At 37.3% G+C, this 17583-nt stretch overlaps 2 protein-coding genes and 1 non-coding gene across 3 annotated transcripts; 2 read left to right on the forward strand and 1 right to left on the reverse strand.

The window, feature by feature from the left end:
* Positions 1–11941: 11941 nt before the first annotated feature.
* LOC140016345 (small nucleolar RNA R71) lies at positions 11942–12048 on the reverse strand. Its single transcript, XR_011822739.1, has one exon. It is a non-coding gene; the product is annotated as a small nucleolar RNA R71 (small nucleolar RNA).
* A 1095-nt stretch (positions 12049–13143) lies between these two features.
* LOC140015809 (uncharacterized) lies at positions 13144–15432 on the forward strand. The gene is made up of 6 exons (XM_072068630.1): positions 13144–13214; positions 14072–14334; positions 14434–14509; positions 14618–14692; positions 14799–14865; positions 15049–15432. The coding sequence occupies exons 1-6, from the start codon at positions 13144–13146 to the stop codon at positions 15430–15432; spliced, it is 936 nt and encodes a 311-aa protein (XP_071924731.1).
* A 942-nt stretch (positions 15433–16374) lies between these two features.
* LOC140015810 (uncharacterized) lies at positions 16375–16944 on the forward strand. The gene has a single exon (XM_072068631.1). The coding sequence runs from the start codon at positions 16375–16377 to the stop codon at positions 16942–16944; it is 570 nt and encodes a 189-aa protein (XP_071924732.1).
* Positions 16945–17583: the final 639 nt, after the last annotated feature.

Raw genomic sequence — 17583 nt, forward strand, 5'->3', positions numbered from 1 at the left:
ATACTTGAACCAAACAGATGTATTGGAATGAATGGTCTCATTCCAAACCCAGGATATCCGATTCCAAATCCGAATCCGATTCCAAGTTGCGAACCAAACGCCTACTCAATTATCTTTGTCGGTTCACTACGGCTCCTAGGAAACGAGTTAGGAGGCATATTTTATATCGACGGAAAGCTCTCGGAGTCTATTTTCGGATGCCACAAATAGCACTTGATTTCAACTCCCAAATAGAAAGTTATGATCTAAAACGTGAACATTGGTTGGGTCTCCTAATCAGAAAATTTTTCAGAATTCATCCTCACTTTCATCCCACTTTAACTCAACTAATACAAAAGTTTTTTGGGAGATATTTACTACACATAATCACCAACATGTATCAAGCATTATTGCACCAAAATAACATCAAAATTCGAAATTAACATGAGGGTTTCAGCAGGCTAAAATTCGGACAGCATGTAACTTTCATCTTCTAACTTTCTTTTCCAACTTTCCAACTAAAACTAAACCATATCTTCTCAAAATAAGCATCAAACAAGCAATTAAACATACAAAATCCTCAAAGCCACTGCTTACAAAGCCACCTCAAGTCCACTACCTAATGTCAAAGTTCTTGTGAACTCATCAACAGTCCAACAACTAAACTAACTAACTACTAAGATTTGAGAGGAAAAGTTGAAATTTCTTTGGATGATTACCTTGCTGCCAAGATGAAGACTAAACACTAGGGTTTGAGCTCTTAAATTACCAAAGTTTCTTCCTTGTTCAAGTCACCATCCAAGCTTGTGTGAAGAACCAAGATAAGAAGCAAATTTGGAGTGTCTCTGTGGAGCAAGAATGGAAGACAATGAGCTGAAATTTTCTTGTTGGAAATGAGGGAGGGGAGTCGGCCAAGGGAGAGGTAAAGAAGAAAGGTTTTGGATGGTAATTGTGAGACCCCGGAAATTTACTTGTCTTTATAATTCTTATGTGAAATCACTTACCTTTGTTTCTTGGTTGCTTTAATAGTTGAATTTGAGCCAAGAGAGTGAATTTTGTTAAGAAAAGTTTCATATTCTCAAGTTGTTAGAAAATCTAAAAAAATTTTCACAGGAGGCTCTGCGCAGCTTTGGGAAATTGGCTATAACTTCGTATAGGAAGGTCGGAATTGAGTTCTGTTTCTTGCATTTGAAACTAGACTCATAGGGCTTCCTACGGTATAAAATTTAGAGTTTTATTCAATCTCTATAAATTCTAAAAAATTGGCAAATTTGACTAAAAATTTTACCCTGCACAAGTAAACATAGGAAAGTTGTGATAGCTTATGGCTCAATTTGGACCAACTTATGAGTTGAATCTCTTTGAGGTGTCTTCTAAAGATAATTAGTATTTGAAGTATAGGTTTTAACAGGCTAAGTTGTATGAATTTTTGATATTTATAACTCAAGTTATGATTTTTCTAAATGAAGGGTAGTAGTTAGGATTTTTGTGCATATTAGGGTTTTTGGTATGTCTTTGGTGCATTTTGGTAGTGTAATTACTTGGTGAGATGTGTGTACTAAATTTGTTGAGTAAGAGTGAGTTTTAGATAAGAAATATGTGTGATTAGAAGTAATAATAATAAGTTAGGGAATTATAAGTTAAAACCCTTGTACGTGCGAAACAAGGAAAATCGGGTTGAACCGATGTGTACTGTTCGTTACCGATTGAGTGCACCACTTGAACACCACTTTATTAACTTAATCTCCTTGTTATTAATTGAGAAAAATCAGCCCTAAAATATCTCCTAAAGCAACCGAAATTTTGGACTAAAGAAAAAAAATAAGTAGCCATCTTGAGTTGACACTTGTTGGCAATCCATGGAACTTTGATCAAATGAGTTTCCTTCCTTCTTATCTTTCTTCTTCGCTCCATTCTCTTCAACTCCAACCTTGATTCTTCCTTGTTGAACTGAAATCAACCGAACCAAACTGATTAAATTTACCTTTTGGTGTTTGGAAGGCTTGTGTGCTGAAATTTTGGGAAGATAGTGGTGTGTTTCTCACTTTTAAGGGACTTTTGGAAGGTATCATGGTTGCCTTTCCTTTTCCTCCTCTTAATCTTGTTAAAGTTTAGATAGAATCTCTTAATCTTGCCATATGACGGTTAATCGGTTAGTTTTGATTGATTTGTTGGAATATGAAGCTAGGGTTTACATTGTCTGCTTTGATTATAGTGATTTACCTATTAATTGATGCTATTGAGCTAGTAATTGGTGGTTTTGATGATAGAGTACTTGTTAGATATGAATTGCTAGAGTAAAGGTGCAAATTCTAGAATTTGGAAACCAATTTGTTTTGTTTTGACCAACTTCATACGTCCATGTTAGAGGCCGAATTAGACTTAAATCAAAACATGAAAGTTGTAGGAAATGATGATATATAGTTGTCTGTAAAATTTCATCTCAATCAGAGCACTGTAGCATATGAAATGATTAAAATACCCTTGACTGCCAAATGTACAGTGTTGCGGATAGTTTTTGTTTTCCTCTGAGATGTCACATTTTGACCTTGAAAATGGACAAATTGGCTATTGATGTCTTCATATGATTTGTAGTTCTCTATCTTAGCTTCGAAACAATATAAAATTTACACCAATCCGAGAAACATAGCTTTAGTTGTGACCGAAACACCAAAAGACGTCAAATCTACCATTTAGCTATTTGCCTTTAAACTTGATTTCCGGATGCCTTGTTAAGACTTGTGTTGTAATTAGATTATTTTGAGACTAGTTGAAGGGCTATTGTGGTACCATTGCCTATGTGTGATCTTGGGACTGATTTGAGGAAAATAATGAAGCCATAAATGGCTGAAAAATAGGTAAACACAAGGGGCATGCCGCCCAAATTTTCACTAGAGGTATAAACTAGCATTTGGAGTTCTAGTTCTATAATCTGCAAATTCGACCTAGATCCACTAAAAACTGGGTTTAGTTGTCTTCATGAAAATTGTAACCCTTTGTCTTAACTTCGAAACGCTGCCTAGTACACCTTGATCGGATAACCAGATCTCTGGTTACAGTCAAAACCGTGTAACCCATTTTTATACCGTTTTCATTTTCGCGCACGCGCACATGCATTTCTTTGCCGTTTTTGCCGTCTTGGCCATTTTAGTCCTTACTTCCATTTTTGATGGTCAGTTGACTAATAGTTGAGTATAATCTTCTATCACAGGTAGTGACGAATCGGATGGAGTCAGTGGACCCGTATAAAGTACCTTGATTTGTGCGCTAACTATTTTGAGTGAGTAATTGGATTGATTTATATGATAAATTGTCGAAATATCTTGTATATGTTAAATGGGTACTTAGGCGAGGGTGTTATCTCACTCGATCTAAACCCATTCTTTGTTCTTGATTTAATATATGAGAATACATGCCTTGTGTTGAGTATCACTCTTTTGCTATGTGCTGTTGGGGTGATTACATGACTTGAGTTGAACTCCTTGTGTTGTGTGCTGTTAGGGTGAATACTTTGTTGAGAGATATCATCTATTGAGAGATTGGATATCTCAGGGTTTGGTTCCAACCCGGTTCCAAAGATAGACGAACTATTCGAGCCGGCCGCGGCTTGGTCAAAGTTAGTTCCATGCTAATCTTGGGATTTAGTTCTTTGTTAAAGCTTTGATTAAAGCTAAGTTATTTTGTTTCGCTCGAGCTGCTATGTACTATTGACTGGCCAGCGGATGTTGATAAGGTAAATGGGGAAAGTTAAGTGGAGTCTACGGTCTATGAGTATTTTGGTTAATGGAGTGTCAACAGGTGGTTAAGCTCGGAGAATTGAACTGGTTTTGAAGCCACTCGTATCCTGCCATTGTGATGTTACATTTCTATCTATTGATGTGAAATATCTTGGTTACATGTTTATTTGGATGTGATTTTATGATTTTACCCTCGATTATTCACTAAGCATATAACTTACCCCATTCCATTTGTTTTCCTTAGCAGGGGCCGACGCGGGGAAAGTTCGGGAAGGTGTATAGACTTTTAGTTTATAGAATAAGTGATTTTGCCCTAGTACTTGTTATAAGTTGACTAGTAAGATATATATATTTGTTGTGATGGTTATAGTTAGTAGCTTCTCTAGGATTTACTTTCTGGTACTAGTGGTATGTGTGCCTTGATATAATAGTTTATATAACTTTTGAAGATGTAATAGTGTATATAGAACTTTCTTTTAGCGTGAAATTTATTTTATCGTTTTTGGAATCGAGTCCTGGCGCGAGCTAGGCAGGCGATCTGCTAAGCCCTTTGGTACACCTCTGGGTACGGTGGGGTTGTCACAGGTGGTATCAAAGTTATTTCGCGTGGTCTCTGCGCGAGGTGAGCTTAACCCAAGTGGTGATCTGATCCCAATTATATGAATAAGTATAAAGGATTTAGTGCTTTTCATGAGCGTAAGTTGTGAATCATGAAGGTTATAGGAGTAAAATCTTTATCATGATACTTGAGAAAGCTAGATATATATGTCAGGTAGGAATCTTAAACTTGGATGCTTTTCACTTGAGAGCGTATGGCCTGAGATGTGAATTTTCCTAGTTTCAAATTCTTGTACCCGAGTACCAATAGTGGAGAGCACTAGAATAAGGTATATATATCGATTGAATTTAAAATATATTTGGATGATAAACGTCAAGGCATGAAAGATTCTAATATTGGACTTGAGATTGAATTGATCAAGGAGAATGGATCAATGAGTTTTGTCATGGACTGATTTCATGCATGTCTGGATAGGGTTTCTATGGATGATGGCTAGTTGTGGACGTCGTGAACGTTACGACACTAGTATTGTAGCTTGTTTCGTTTCTCTCATACCTGTGTTGATTATGGTTACACATGTATTTCTTTTGAATTCATTTTAACTCTTGTTTGACTATTTATTTTCTATTTTCTACCCTTCTACGATACCGTATAGGAACTTGATTTTGATTATTATTGTGCCGAGATTGAGAGTTTTGGAATTAGGTATGGAGATTTTGAGAAAAAGGATTTGAACAAGAATTCTCGCTCTATTTGTGGTTAATAATGAAGAAAGGTAGTTCGATTATTAGCATATTAGCATAGCCTTTACGTGGTAAGATTTTCTCTCCAGTTAAGCTTGTGATAGTACTATGAGTAAGAGAAAATCACTTGAGAGTTGGATGAAAATTCTATAGCATCAAGTTTTGTGCGAGCAAATGTTAGAATTTCGAGGACGAAATTCTTTTAAGGGGGAGAGAGTGAGACCCCAAAAATTTACTTGTCTTTATAATCCTTATGTAAACTCACTTACCTGCAATTCTTGGTTGCTTTAATGGTTGAATTTGAGCCAAGAGAGTGAATTTTGTTAAGAAAAGTTTCATATTCTCAAGTTGTTAGAAAATATAAAAAAATTTTCGCTAGAGGCTCTACGTAGCTTTGGGAAATTGGCTATAACTTCGTATAAGAAAGGCGGAATTGAGTTCCATTTGTTGCATTTGAAACTAAATTCATAGAGCTTCCTACGGTGTAAAATTTAGAGTTTGATTCAATCTCTATAAATTCTAGAAAATTGGCAAATTTGACTGAAAATTCTGCCTTGCACAAGTAAACATAGGAAAGTTTTAATAGCTTATGGCTCAATTTGGACTAATTTATGAGTTGAATCTCTTTGAGGTGTCTTCTAAAGATAATTAGTATTTGAAGTATAGATTTTAACAGGCTAAGTTTTATGAATTTTTTATATTTATAACTCAAGTTATGATTTTTCTAAATGAAGGGTAGTAGTTAGGGTTTTTGTGCATATTAGGGCTTTTGGTGTGTCTTTGGTGCATTTTTGTGGTGTGATCACTTGGTAAGGTATGTGTACTTAATTTGTTGAGTAAGAGTGAGTTTTAGATAAGAAATATGTGTGATTAGAAGTAATAATAATAAGTTAGGGAATTATAAGTTAAAACCCTTGTACGTGCGAAACAAGGAAAATCGGGTTGAACCGATGTGTACTGTTCGTTACCGATTGAGTGCACCACTTGAACACTACTTTATTAACTTAATCTCCTTGTTATTAATTGAGCAAAATCAGCCCTAAAATATCTTCTAAAGCAGCCGAAATTTTGGACTAAAGAAAAAAATAAGTAGCCATGTTGAGTTGACACTTGTTGGCAATCCATGGAACTTTGATCAAATGAGTTTCCTTCCTTCTTATCTTTCTTCTTCGCTCCATTCTCTTCCATTTTTCTTCCATTTTGGCCGAAAATAAGAGTGGGAAAAGAGAGTAAAACAACTTCAACTCCAACCTTATTTCTTCCTTGTTGAACTGAAATCAACCGAACCAAACCGATTAAATTTACCTTTTGGTGCTTGGAAGGCTTGTGTGCTGAAATTTTGGGAAGATGTACAGTGTTGCGGACAGTTTTTGTTTTCCTCTGAGATGTCACATTTTGACCTTGAAAATGGACAAATTGGCTGTTGATGTTTTCATATGATTTGTAGTTCTCTGTCTTAGATTCGAAACAATATAAATTTTACACCAATCCAAGAAACGTAGCTTCAGTTGTAACCGAAACACCAAAAGACGTCAAATCTGTCATTTAGCTATTTGCCTTTAAACTTGATTTTCGAATGCCTTGTTAAGATTTGTGTTATAATTGGATTATTTTAAGCCTAGTTGAAGGGTTATTGTGGTAACATTGCCTATATGTGACCTTGGGACTGATTTGAGGAAAATAATGAAGCCATAAATGGTTGAAAAATAGGTAAACACAAGGGACATGCCGCCCAAATTTTCACTAGAGATATAAACTAGCATTTGGAGTTCGAGTTCTGTAATCTGTAAATTTGACCTAGATCCACTAAAAATTGGGTTGAATTGTATTCATGAAAGTTGTAACTTTTTGTCTTAGTTTCGAGACGCTACCTAGTACACCTTGATCGGATAACCAGATCTCTGGTTATGGTCAAAACCGTGTAACTCATTTTTATACCGTTTTCATTTCCGCGCACGCGCGCATACATTTCTTTGCCGTTTTTGCCGTCTTGGCCATTTTAGTCCTTACTTCGATTTGTGATAGTCGGTTGACTAATAGTTGAGTATAATCTTCTATCACATGTAGTGACGAACCGGACGGAGTCGGTGGACCCGTATAAAGTACCTTAATTTGCGCGCTAACTATTTTGAGTGAGTAATTGGATTGGTTTATATGATAAATTGTCGATAGGACTATCAATGGGGCTGGGCCAGCCCGAGCTCGGCTCGATCGGCCCGACAGAAAACCCGATGAGCCCGATCATTTAGTGAGCCGGTCTGAGTTTGAGCCTAAAAATTAGGCCCGAATTAAATGTGAGCCGAGCTTGGGTTTTATTAGACTCAAACCCGATATAGGTCCGGCCCTTTAATTACCTATATATATAATATTTATATTTTGATATTATGTATAATTATATATCCAAATATATTTTTACTAAATACTAAATATATATATAAATTACAAAACACAAAAATACATCTAAAGACTCTTTCATGAGCTTTCTTGAGAGCCAATATTAGTAATGCATAACTAAATCTCTAATTTTTCTTATTAGTTGAGTAAATTTTTGTATTAGCATATTATTGGTTGATTTTTTTTTGGTCTACAAACACAAAAATCATCAAGCATATTTGGATTTAAATCACAAGATTATAAAAAAAAGTTTCAACTTTTAAAGATGTATTGGCTTATGATCGCATGTTTTATTACTATTTTTCATGCATTTTAAATGGATTAAATATAAATATTGTTGAAAAAATTTTTGGTTTATATACTTTTTAAGAACTATTATTTGTTCATGTTTAGTTTTAATATTATAGTCTTGTAAATGTTAAATTAGTTTTACAACTTAATAGTTATAGTAATTATATTAAGAAAATTAAGGAGTAATAAGTGAGATTGAGCTAAATCCGATTAAGACTCACAACCCGAATATTATGTGAGATGAGTATGAATTTCACATTTACGAACCCGAAACCCGAAAATGTTTCAAATTAAATGAGCTGAACTTGAACTCATCAAAGCCCGACTCATTAGCCCCGATTGACAGGCCTAATTGTCGAAGTGCCTTGTATATGTTAAATGGGTACTTAGGCGGGGGTGTACTTTATCTCACTGATCTAAACCCATCCTTTGTTCTTGATTTAATATGTGGGAATACATGCCTTGTGTTGAGTGTCACCCTTTTGCTGTGTGCTGTTGGGGTGATTACATGAGTTGAGTTGAACCCCTTGTGCTGTGTACTGTTGGGGTGAGTACTTTGTTGAGGGATATCATCTATTGAGAGATTGGATATCTCAGGACTTGGTTCCAACCCGGTTCCAAGGATAGACGAACTATTCGAGTCAGTTGGGGTTTGGTCGAAATTAGTTCCACGCTAATTTTGGGATTTCGTTCTTTGTTAAAATTTTGATTAAAGCTAAGTTATTTTGTTTCGCTCGAGCTGCTATGCGCTGTTGACTGGCCAGCGGGGGGTGAATAAGGTGAATGAGAAAATTTAAGTGGAGTCTACGGTCTATGGGTATTTTGGTTGACGGAGTGTCAACAGATGATCAAGTTCGGGGAATTGAACTGGTTTTGAAACCACCCGTATCCTACCATTGTGATATTACATTTCTATCTATTGATGTGAAATATCTTGGTTACATGTTTATTTGGATGTGATTTTACGGTTTTATCCCCGATTATTCACTAAGCATATAACTTACTCCATTCCATTTGTTTTCCTTAGTAGGGGCCAACGCGGGGAAAGCTCGAAAAGGTGTATAGACTTTTGGTTTATAGAATAAGTGATTTTGCCCTAGTACTTGTTATAAGTTAACTAATAAGATATATATATTTGTTGTGATGGTTATAGTTAGTAACTTCTTTAGGGTTTACTTTTTGGTACTAGCAGTATGTGTATCTTGATGTTATAGTTTACTTAACTTTTGAAGATGTAATAGTGTATATAGAACTTTCTTTTAGCGTGAAATTTATTTTATCTATTTTGGAATCAAGTCCTGACGTGAGCTAGGCAGGCGATCCGCTAAACCCTTTGGTATGCCTCTGAGTACGGTGGGGTCGTCACAGTAATTGGGTGATTTGATGGGTGTAAGACGGATTGACATAAAGGTGTTCTTAGTGCCCAAAAGTCAACAACCGATTAGTGAGCAATTAGTGCTCCTAATTGAGCTTAACTCACTCACATCCAATTCCTTAATTAACTTTTTTTAGTCTACCATTAATTATTCTTAGTTCTCCAAGATTAATGTGCTCTCGGATCGAATTTGCCTCGAAAAAAGTGCATTCACTATTTCTCGCTAAACGAGCTGCAAAAAAATTAAATTCGCTAACGAAACGTTTTAAAAATATAAATGAGACATTGTTCCATGTAAATGGATTTAAAATGGATGAAATAAATTATTCAGAGTAAACGGGTGAATAAATAATTAAATAAGCCAATAAAATGAAATAAAAGTAAGTAAAATTAAAATTCGGGTCCTTACATTACCTCGCCCAAGGGGAGATCGATCAAGATAACCTGGCTACACCGAGCAAGGAGGGGCCAGTCCTTCTACTTCTGCAGGTCCCTTTACTTCTGCCGGGCCATCTACTTCTACCCCACCGCTGCCGCCACCTCTTCTACCTCCACAGCTCTCCAACTGGCAGTGCCTCTTCAATATTCTAGACTGCCATCAGACTCAAGTCATTGATCGACATGATCGCATCGATGCTCGCCTAGATTCTTAAAATGTTAGGATGCGACGAATAGAGCATCATTTAAGCATCGTTCCTCCGCCCCGTCCTCCTCCTGGAGACAATGGTGATGGTCACAGCTTCGCTAGTGAGGGAAGCGTTGGGCCAACACCTTGAGTTGCTGATGGGGTGCGTTTTAGTGGGTTATTTCACTAATATTCCATAGTTGTTTGGACTAAATATTGCACTATTTGGTAGATTCTACTTAGATTTTGTGCTTGGTGTTAATTGCAGAAATTGGTGAAGAAAAGGTGATGAAAATCAATTCCACAAAACTTTCTGATAGTTAGGCGCTGGCACACCTAATTCCAGCTTTCAAGTCTGGATTCTTGGGATTTATTGCACGTGCGAGGCTTCCAAAAATATATCAAGTAGTTGGCTACAAATTAGGAAGCTAGTGGTCCACTCCCAAGAAAAAGGAAAGTTGAGAAAGTTGACTTGTAATAGGGTTTTATTCTAAGAAGTTGATTGATATTAGAATACCAATCAATTAGGAGTCAAAGTAGGAAAGAAATCGTCAGACAATCTGCTTCCATTTTTTGGGTGGCTAGAAATGTGAGGGATGGTACTTGGTCTTTATTTTTTCTCTCCTTTGGCCGACTTTTGGGGAGGACACGAGAGGACAATTGCTTTAGTCTTTATTTTCGTCTTTTACTTTTCTTTCTTGGACCGAATTTGTAAGACAACAATTGTAAGCTTCTGAAGACACTTCTTCGCATGGCCAGTTCTCCAATTATGGAGAATTAATTCATAATTCTAGTCAATGGAAAATTATTTTAATTGTTTCCTTTATTTATTGGTATTTGTATGTTTTTTGTTTTTAATGGTTGTGGCTATTGTGTATGATTGAATAGATGTGCAATATTTAATTATTCACATAGTCTATTTGATAATGGGGGGTAGTTGAATCCGGAATTGTTCGATTACCTTTGTCCCAATAGCAACTGACATAATTGGATTTATGTCAGGGAAACATACAATCTAGTTTAAATAAACTCTCGTAGCGTGTTTATTGATTAGAATAGAGTTTCTCTAGTTTCTAATGCAATTGAGGAATTATATCCTATGGTCGTACTTAGGGTTATTCCTAAATTAAGAAAATAGTCAATTGTCGTTCCTTGACTATCGAAACAGTAAGGAGAGACTGACTGTCAGATCGTATCGGCAGTTAAAAATCTACTTTAATGAATGTTAGGATTATATTTGAATCAATGATCAGTTGCAAGAACCATTTCTAAAGTGTACCCTTGGCTAGAGTTTTTCCAATTATTTCTCTCAATTAATTATTTTTCACAGTTAATTTATTTAGTTAGCAATTCGTTAGCATTTAACCCTTAAACCCCCCTGTTGGTCTTGACTTAAAAAGAGATGAACTTTTTTCCAGTCCTTGAGGAGACGATCCTACTTGCCACTGTCTACTAGTTAGTAATTTGTCAGTTCATCAATTCTGGTATATCGGATTAAGCAAATACTTCAGAGTCAGGATAAATCAAGTAACCCATTGCATATCCAGAATCCCCGCTCCAGTACCTGGAATTGATTATTGACTGCTTTTGGTGGTAGTTAGGTTTTTTTTATTATTGTTGTACAGACTCGACACTTGTCAATCTTTGGCACCGTTGCCGGGGACTGGTGCTTGAATTATTTGTCTCTTTTTGATTTCATTTTATTTATGATATTTTTGCTAGTTTATGTCTCGTTCTTCTCGTATAGGTGAATTGATATATGACCTTGAGGTTGAGAAGACAGCGTGTGGGCGAAAACAAGAGACCAAGAGACGCAAATAGGGACAGTCATTTACTGTATACGATTCTGAAGAAGACGAAATTAGCATGGCCAACAACCAAACACTAAGGGAGCTGGTTGCCTCGGAGTTGACCCACCAGCCTTTGTGCATTACATTCCCAACTCTGGCTGAGAATACTTCCTTTGAGTTAAAATCAGGATTAATTCACCTCTTACCCTCGTTCCATGGTCTCTCTAGTGACGAACTCCATAAACACATCCAAGAATTAGAAATGGTATATTCTAGCATGAACTCTCTTGGGGTTATTGAAGAGCAAATTAAACTTAAAGCATTCCCTTTCTCTTTCAAAGATGCAGCGAAAGATTGGCTATATTACCTACCCGCAGGTAGTATCACAACATGGGCACAGTTGAAAGAAAAATTTTCAGAAAAATTCTTCCCTGTATCTCGGGCAGCAAGTCTAAGGAAAGAGATATGCAGCATCAAACAGTACCCCGGGGAGTCTTTCTATGACTATTGGGAAAGATTCAATAAGTTGTGCACTAGATGTCCTCAACATTAAATTAGTGAATAACTATTGATCCTGTACTTCTATGAGGGGATGCAATCATCTGACAGAAGTATTATTAACGCTTCGAGTGGAGAAGCACTGGTGAATAAAACACCAAGAGAAGCATGGGAACTTATTGAAGTAATGACAGAGAATTCTTAGCAATTTGCCTTCTGTGAAAGTAACCCTACCCGCAGGGTCAACAAGGTAGAGACATCATCTATTCAACAGCAACTGTCGGAGTTGACGTCTTTTGTCAGGCAACTAGCTGTGGGGAATGCGCAGCGAGCGAAAGCCTGTGGAATTTGTACAAACGTGGGCCACTCCACAGATATATGTCCCATTTTGCAAGAAGATGGAGCTGAATAAGTAAATATGGCTAGAGGCGTGCCCGCGCCTCGTAGGCAATATGACCTGTATTCAAACATGTACAATCTTGATTGAAGAGCCCATCCCAACTTCAGTTACGGGAACAAGCCGCAGAACTCATTTGTGAATCATCCTCCAGGATTTCAGCAACCATGGCAAGCAAAGTCTCAACTTTCGTTTGCAGATTCAGGAGACTCTTTGGAAGACATTGTCAAGAATCTGGCCACAAGTACTGCTCAATTTCAAATGAAAACTAAAGCGGGCATGTTGAAAACTAGATCGGGCATGAAAAATTTGGAGATTCAAATAAGTCACATGGCAACTGCAATTAATCGCCTGGAATCTCACATTTTTTAAAAATTGCCATCGCAACCCGAGGCAAATCCCAAGAATATAAGTGCCATGACATTGAGAAATGGCAAGGAAGTGGAGAGGCTTAAGTTAACGAATCCAAAAAGCAAAAACGAGGAGGAGATAGAAAAGGAGATTAAAGAAGAAGGGCGCATTCGCAAAGGCCCTAAGTTAACATTTACTCCTCTAATTCCTATTAAACCTAATCTAGCTCATTTTCCTTGCAAGTTGGAAAAAACAAAGTAGGCAGAGAAGGAAAAAGAAATCCTGGACGTGTTCCGTAAAGTGCAAGTAAACATCCCTCTATTGGACGCGATCAAACAGGTGTTCAAGTATGCAAAGTTCTTGAAGGACTTGTGTGTTAACAAAAGGAAGCTGAGGGCAGATAAATGAGTTGTGGTAGGGGAGAACATGTCGGCCGTACTGCAAAGGAAGCTACTGCCAAAATGTGGGGATCTAGGTATGTTTACTATTCCCTATAAGATTGGATATTCTAAGATTAAAAATGCCATGCTAGATTTAGGGGTTTCTATTAATGTGATGCCTAAATCAATTTATGATTTTATAAATTTAGGACATTTGAAAGAAACAGGGATAATGAAACTGGAAATTGGTGGGCATCTTTATTTATGCTAGTACTAGCGATAAAATCAGGAAAAATTAGTGGGATATTTTATGTAGTAGGAACAAAATCTGGGGTAATAATAAAGTTGTAATTGGGAACTTTAATGACATTTCTTCTAACGAAGAGAAATGGGGACGTAGAACTCCGCCCAACTGGACTTTCACTGATTTCAAAAATTTCATCAACAAAAATAAGCTGCTGGATATTGGTTTTGAAGGCCTCCCGTGGATTTGGAGTAACCTATGTGAAGAGGAGGGCGAGATAAAACAGAGATTGGACAGAGTTTCTGCAAGTGTAGAATGGTGTGAAAAGTTCAAAGACGCTAGGGTGATACATATTGAGAATGAAGCGTCCGATCACAATGTCATCCCAAAGGCATGGGGTAAATATCAAGTGGGGTCTAAAGGCTTTAGAATCAGTAGGAAGATTAAGCAATGTAGAATGGCCCTTTCGGCTTGGGGTAAAACGATGAATCTGAACAGCTGGAAGGAAATTAAAAGGATCAAAGAGGAGATGCAAGCAGCAAGGGCCAGGGATGGGACTAATAGGAAAGAATCCCTCAATTAACTCAGGAAGCAACTGTTTGATGCCTATAAGCAAGAGGAACTTTTTTAGAGCCAAAGAGCAAGAACCAAATGGCTTCAAAGTGGTGGCAAGAATAGGGCATATTTCCATGCTTGTGTGGGTAACAGAAGGAAAAGGAACAGAATATCCAGACTTGAGAAGGATCAGGGAGGGTGGTGTACAACCGATGATGAAATAGGGGTGAAAATTACTCAATTCTACGACCAACTCTTCACATTTTCACAGCGTTCAGATTTTGAGGAGATTCTAAATGGTATTCCTAGGACTATCACCGAGCAGATGAATTTGCAGCTTACCAGACCTGTAACCGAGAAGGAAGTCAAAATTGTAGTTTTCTCCATGCATCCAAACAAATCTCCCAGCCTAGACGGTATGTCCCCTATTTTCTTCCAAAGGTTCTAGAATATCATTAAAATAGATGTAATGGACACTATTCAAAGCTTCTTGTATACTGGATTTCTTTCAAAAGCTATTAATGAGACCCTGGTTACCCTCATTCCTAAAATAGACAACCCCCTGAACCTTGCTCATTTTAGGCCCATCAGGTTATGTAATATTTTATACAAAATCATTTCCAAGATTCTTGTGAATAGGCTCAAACCCCTCCTTAGCTCCTGCATTAGTTATTCCCAAACAGCTTTTGTTCATAATAGGCAAATTCTAGACAATGTCATGGTTGCTCATGAGTACATGCATTGGCTGAAATCAAAAAGAGAGGGGAGGGATAGGTACATGGCTATAAAACTTGATTTGTCTAAAGTCTATGATAGAGTCGAATGGAAATTTCTTTATGCTATCCTCTGTAAAATGGGATTTGCCCCCTCTATGGATTAGATGGATTCATGGCTATCTTTCCTCTGTGTCTTATTCCTTCAATGTTAATGGTGTTAAACGTGGATATGTAAGACCATCTAGAAGGATTAGACAAGGGGATCCCCTTACCTTCTGTTCTGTGCTGAAGGCCTTTCTAACCTCCTAAATAATGCTATCAGAAACAATCAAATTACAGGAGTTAAAATTTCATGGCAGGGCCCCTATGTTTCTCATTTATTCTTTGCTGATGGTTCTCTAATCTTCTGTAAAGCTAATAGTAATGAAGCAGGACACAAAGAAAACAAGTTATGGAAAAGCTTCTGGACAACAAGTTAACATCAACAAATCAGCTGTCTTCTTCAGCAAAAATTCAAGTGAGAGAGAAAAGACTGAGGTGCTGCAGAAACTAGGAGAAATCCAACAGGTTTCGCAAGGGAAATACTTGGGCATACCATTAGTTGTTGGAAGGTCCAAAAATAGTGTGTTTAGGTTCATTAAAGAAAATATGATGTCAAGGATTCAGAACTGGAAAGGTAAACTACTGAGTAATACAAGGAAAGATGTGCTACTCAAATCGGTTGCTCTTGCACTCCCCTCTTATGCTATGTCAATATTTAGACTATCAAAGAGCCTCTGCAAAGAGTTAAGGGGATGATGGCTAGATTCTGGTAGGGAAATGACCAGGGGGAAAAAAGAATGCACTGGAAGAAATGGACTGATATAGCGGAAAGGAAAAAGAATGGGGGACTTGGGTTTAGGGATTTACTCTGCTTTAATGAAGCATTGTTAGCCAAACAAGCATGGAGGCTTCTCATTTGTCCCAACTTGTTGGTGAGCAAAGTAATGAAAAGAAAATATTTTCCTAAATCTAACATTTTTTAGTCCAAAGTAAAGGCGGGAGCTTCTTGGATATGGCAAAGCTTGCATAGCTCATTAGAGTTGCTAGAAAGTGGGGTTTGGAAGCAAGTGGGGGATGGTGCAACAGTGGATATCTAGGACAATAGATGGGTAGAATGCTTAAAGATTGGAAAAGTCACTTTTCCAAAACCAGTTGGAGGTCATATGACCAAGGTCTGCAATTTGATCAAGAGGAATCAATGGAACAAGGACCTCATCACAGCTTTGTTCTCAAAGGAGGAAGCAGAGGCAATTATGTTAATCCCTCAAAACTTATTTAAAAAAAAAAGACAGATACAAATGGAGATAAACTGCAAATGGGTTCTACTCCACTAAATCTGGGTATGCGAGGGCTAAAGACAAAATCAAGGAGTTGACAGAGATGAATAGACCACAAGTAAACTCCAGCACAAACAAAAAAAGGTCTAAGGTATGGAATCAATTGTGGGGACTGAACATCAAACATAAAATCAAACACTTCTTGTGGAAATGTCTCCATTGCATCCTCCCAACTAACGAGGAAATTTTTAGAAGGACTGGCAAGGGGGATCTACTATGCAAGTGCTGTGGGGAAGAACAAGAAACAATTAAACATGCCTTGCTTAAGTGCAAGGCTAGAGAGCGGGCATGGACAGCTTTTCCTATTTCATGGGACGACATCAGAGATCATAATTGGAACTTTTGGAAATGGCGGGAACAGATGCAGGAAGCTAGATCAAGGAATGATGGGATTAAACACATTGAAATCACAACTAACTTCCTCTGGCAAATCTGGAAGGCAAGGAATGAGTGGTGTTTTAACCAGGAATTGAAGGAGGGGCACCAAGTATCCAAAAAAGCTGTGGAGGAATGGATGGAATATGATGAGGCTAGAAGAGATGTTAAGATGGCCAATGAAGAGAGTTCTCAGCCAGAAAACAAACATCGAATGCTAGTTGGACTGATGGAACAGCATAGCAATGTAATGTACACGGATGCTGGAATGAACCAAGGCAAAGCTAAAGCAGGAGTTGGGATTATTACTAAAGCTAACAATGGCAGGATTCTTGTAACATTGTCCATCCCACATCCTGGAGCTAAAGATACTGCAGAAATGGAGGCTATAGCCATTCGAACAGCCTTGGGCAAGGCTATAGAGGAAAACATGGCATCCTTATTGATTCTTTCTGACTGCAAAGCTGTTGTGAATAGAATCAATACAGGATGTCAAGGCCTAACCTCAATGGACATGCTAATTAAAGACATCAGACAGCTAAGTCAGTCCTATTAGAAATGCACTTTCTTTCACATTAGGAAAGAAATGAACATGTGTAGCCATGGTTTAGCTAAGTTAGCTATTAACTTGATTCAAGAAACTAGGTGGAAGCAATCCTTCCTTGTGTGGCTTAATAGAGAGGCCCACAATGACTTCCTGGCAGTTGTTAGTCTTTTGTAAATCTGTTGTGCAGATATAACCGTAACTTATTACATATATATACAAGTTGACATTTGACAAAAAAAGAAAGAAACGGGGATAATAATTCAATTGGCTGATCGTACATTTGGTTATCCAAATGGAGTAGTTGAGGATGTTTAGTGTAAGTAAATAGATTAATTTTTCCTGTTGATTTTTATGTGCTTTGCATGGATGATAGAAGTGCTCCAAATCCATCACCCATTATATTAGGAAGGCCATTCTTGAGTACTGCCCAAACTAAGATTGATGTTAGTAAGGGTGCTCTCACAATGGAATTGACGGAGAAATAGTCCATTTTAATATTTTTGATACAATGAAACATCCTGTTAACTCTCATTCTGTGTTTGCTATTCATGCTACTAATTTCTCTGTGCAAGAATTTTCTGAATTTGATTGTAGGAGAAAATTCAAATTTGTTGCGAACAAGTATCATGGAATGAAAACAACTTATGA

Source organism: Coffea arabica, chromosome 10c, assembly GCF_036785885.1.
Source record: "Coffea arabica cultivar ET-39 chromosome 10c, Coffea Arabica ET-39 HiFi, whole genome shotgun sequence".
NCBI lineage: Eukaryota > Viridiplantae > Streptophyta > Magnoliopsida > Gentianales > Rubiaceae > Coffea > Coffea arabica.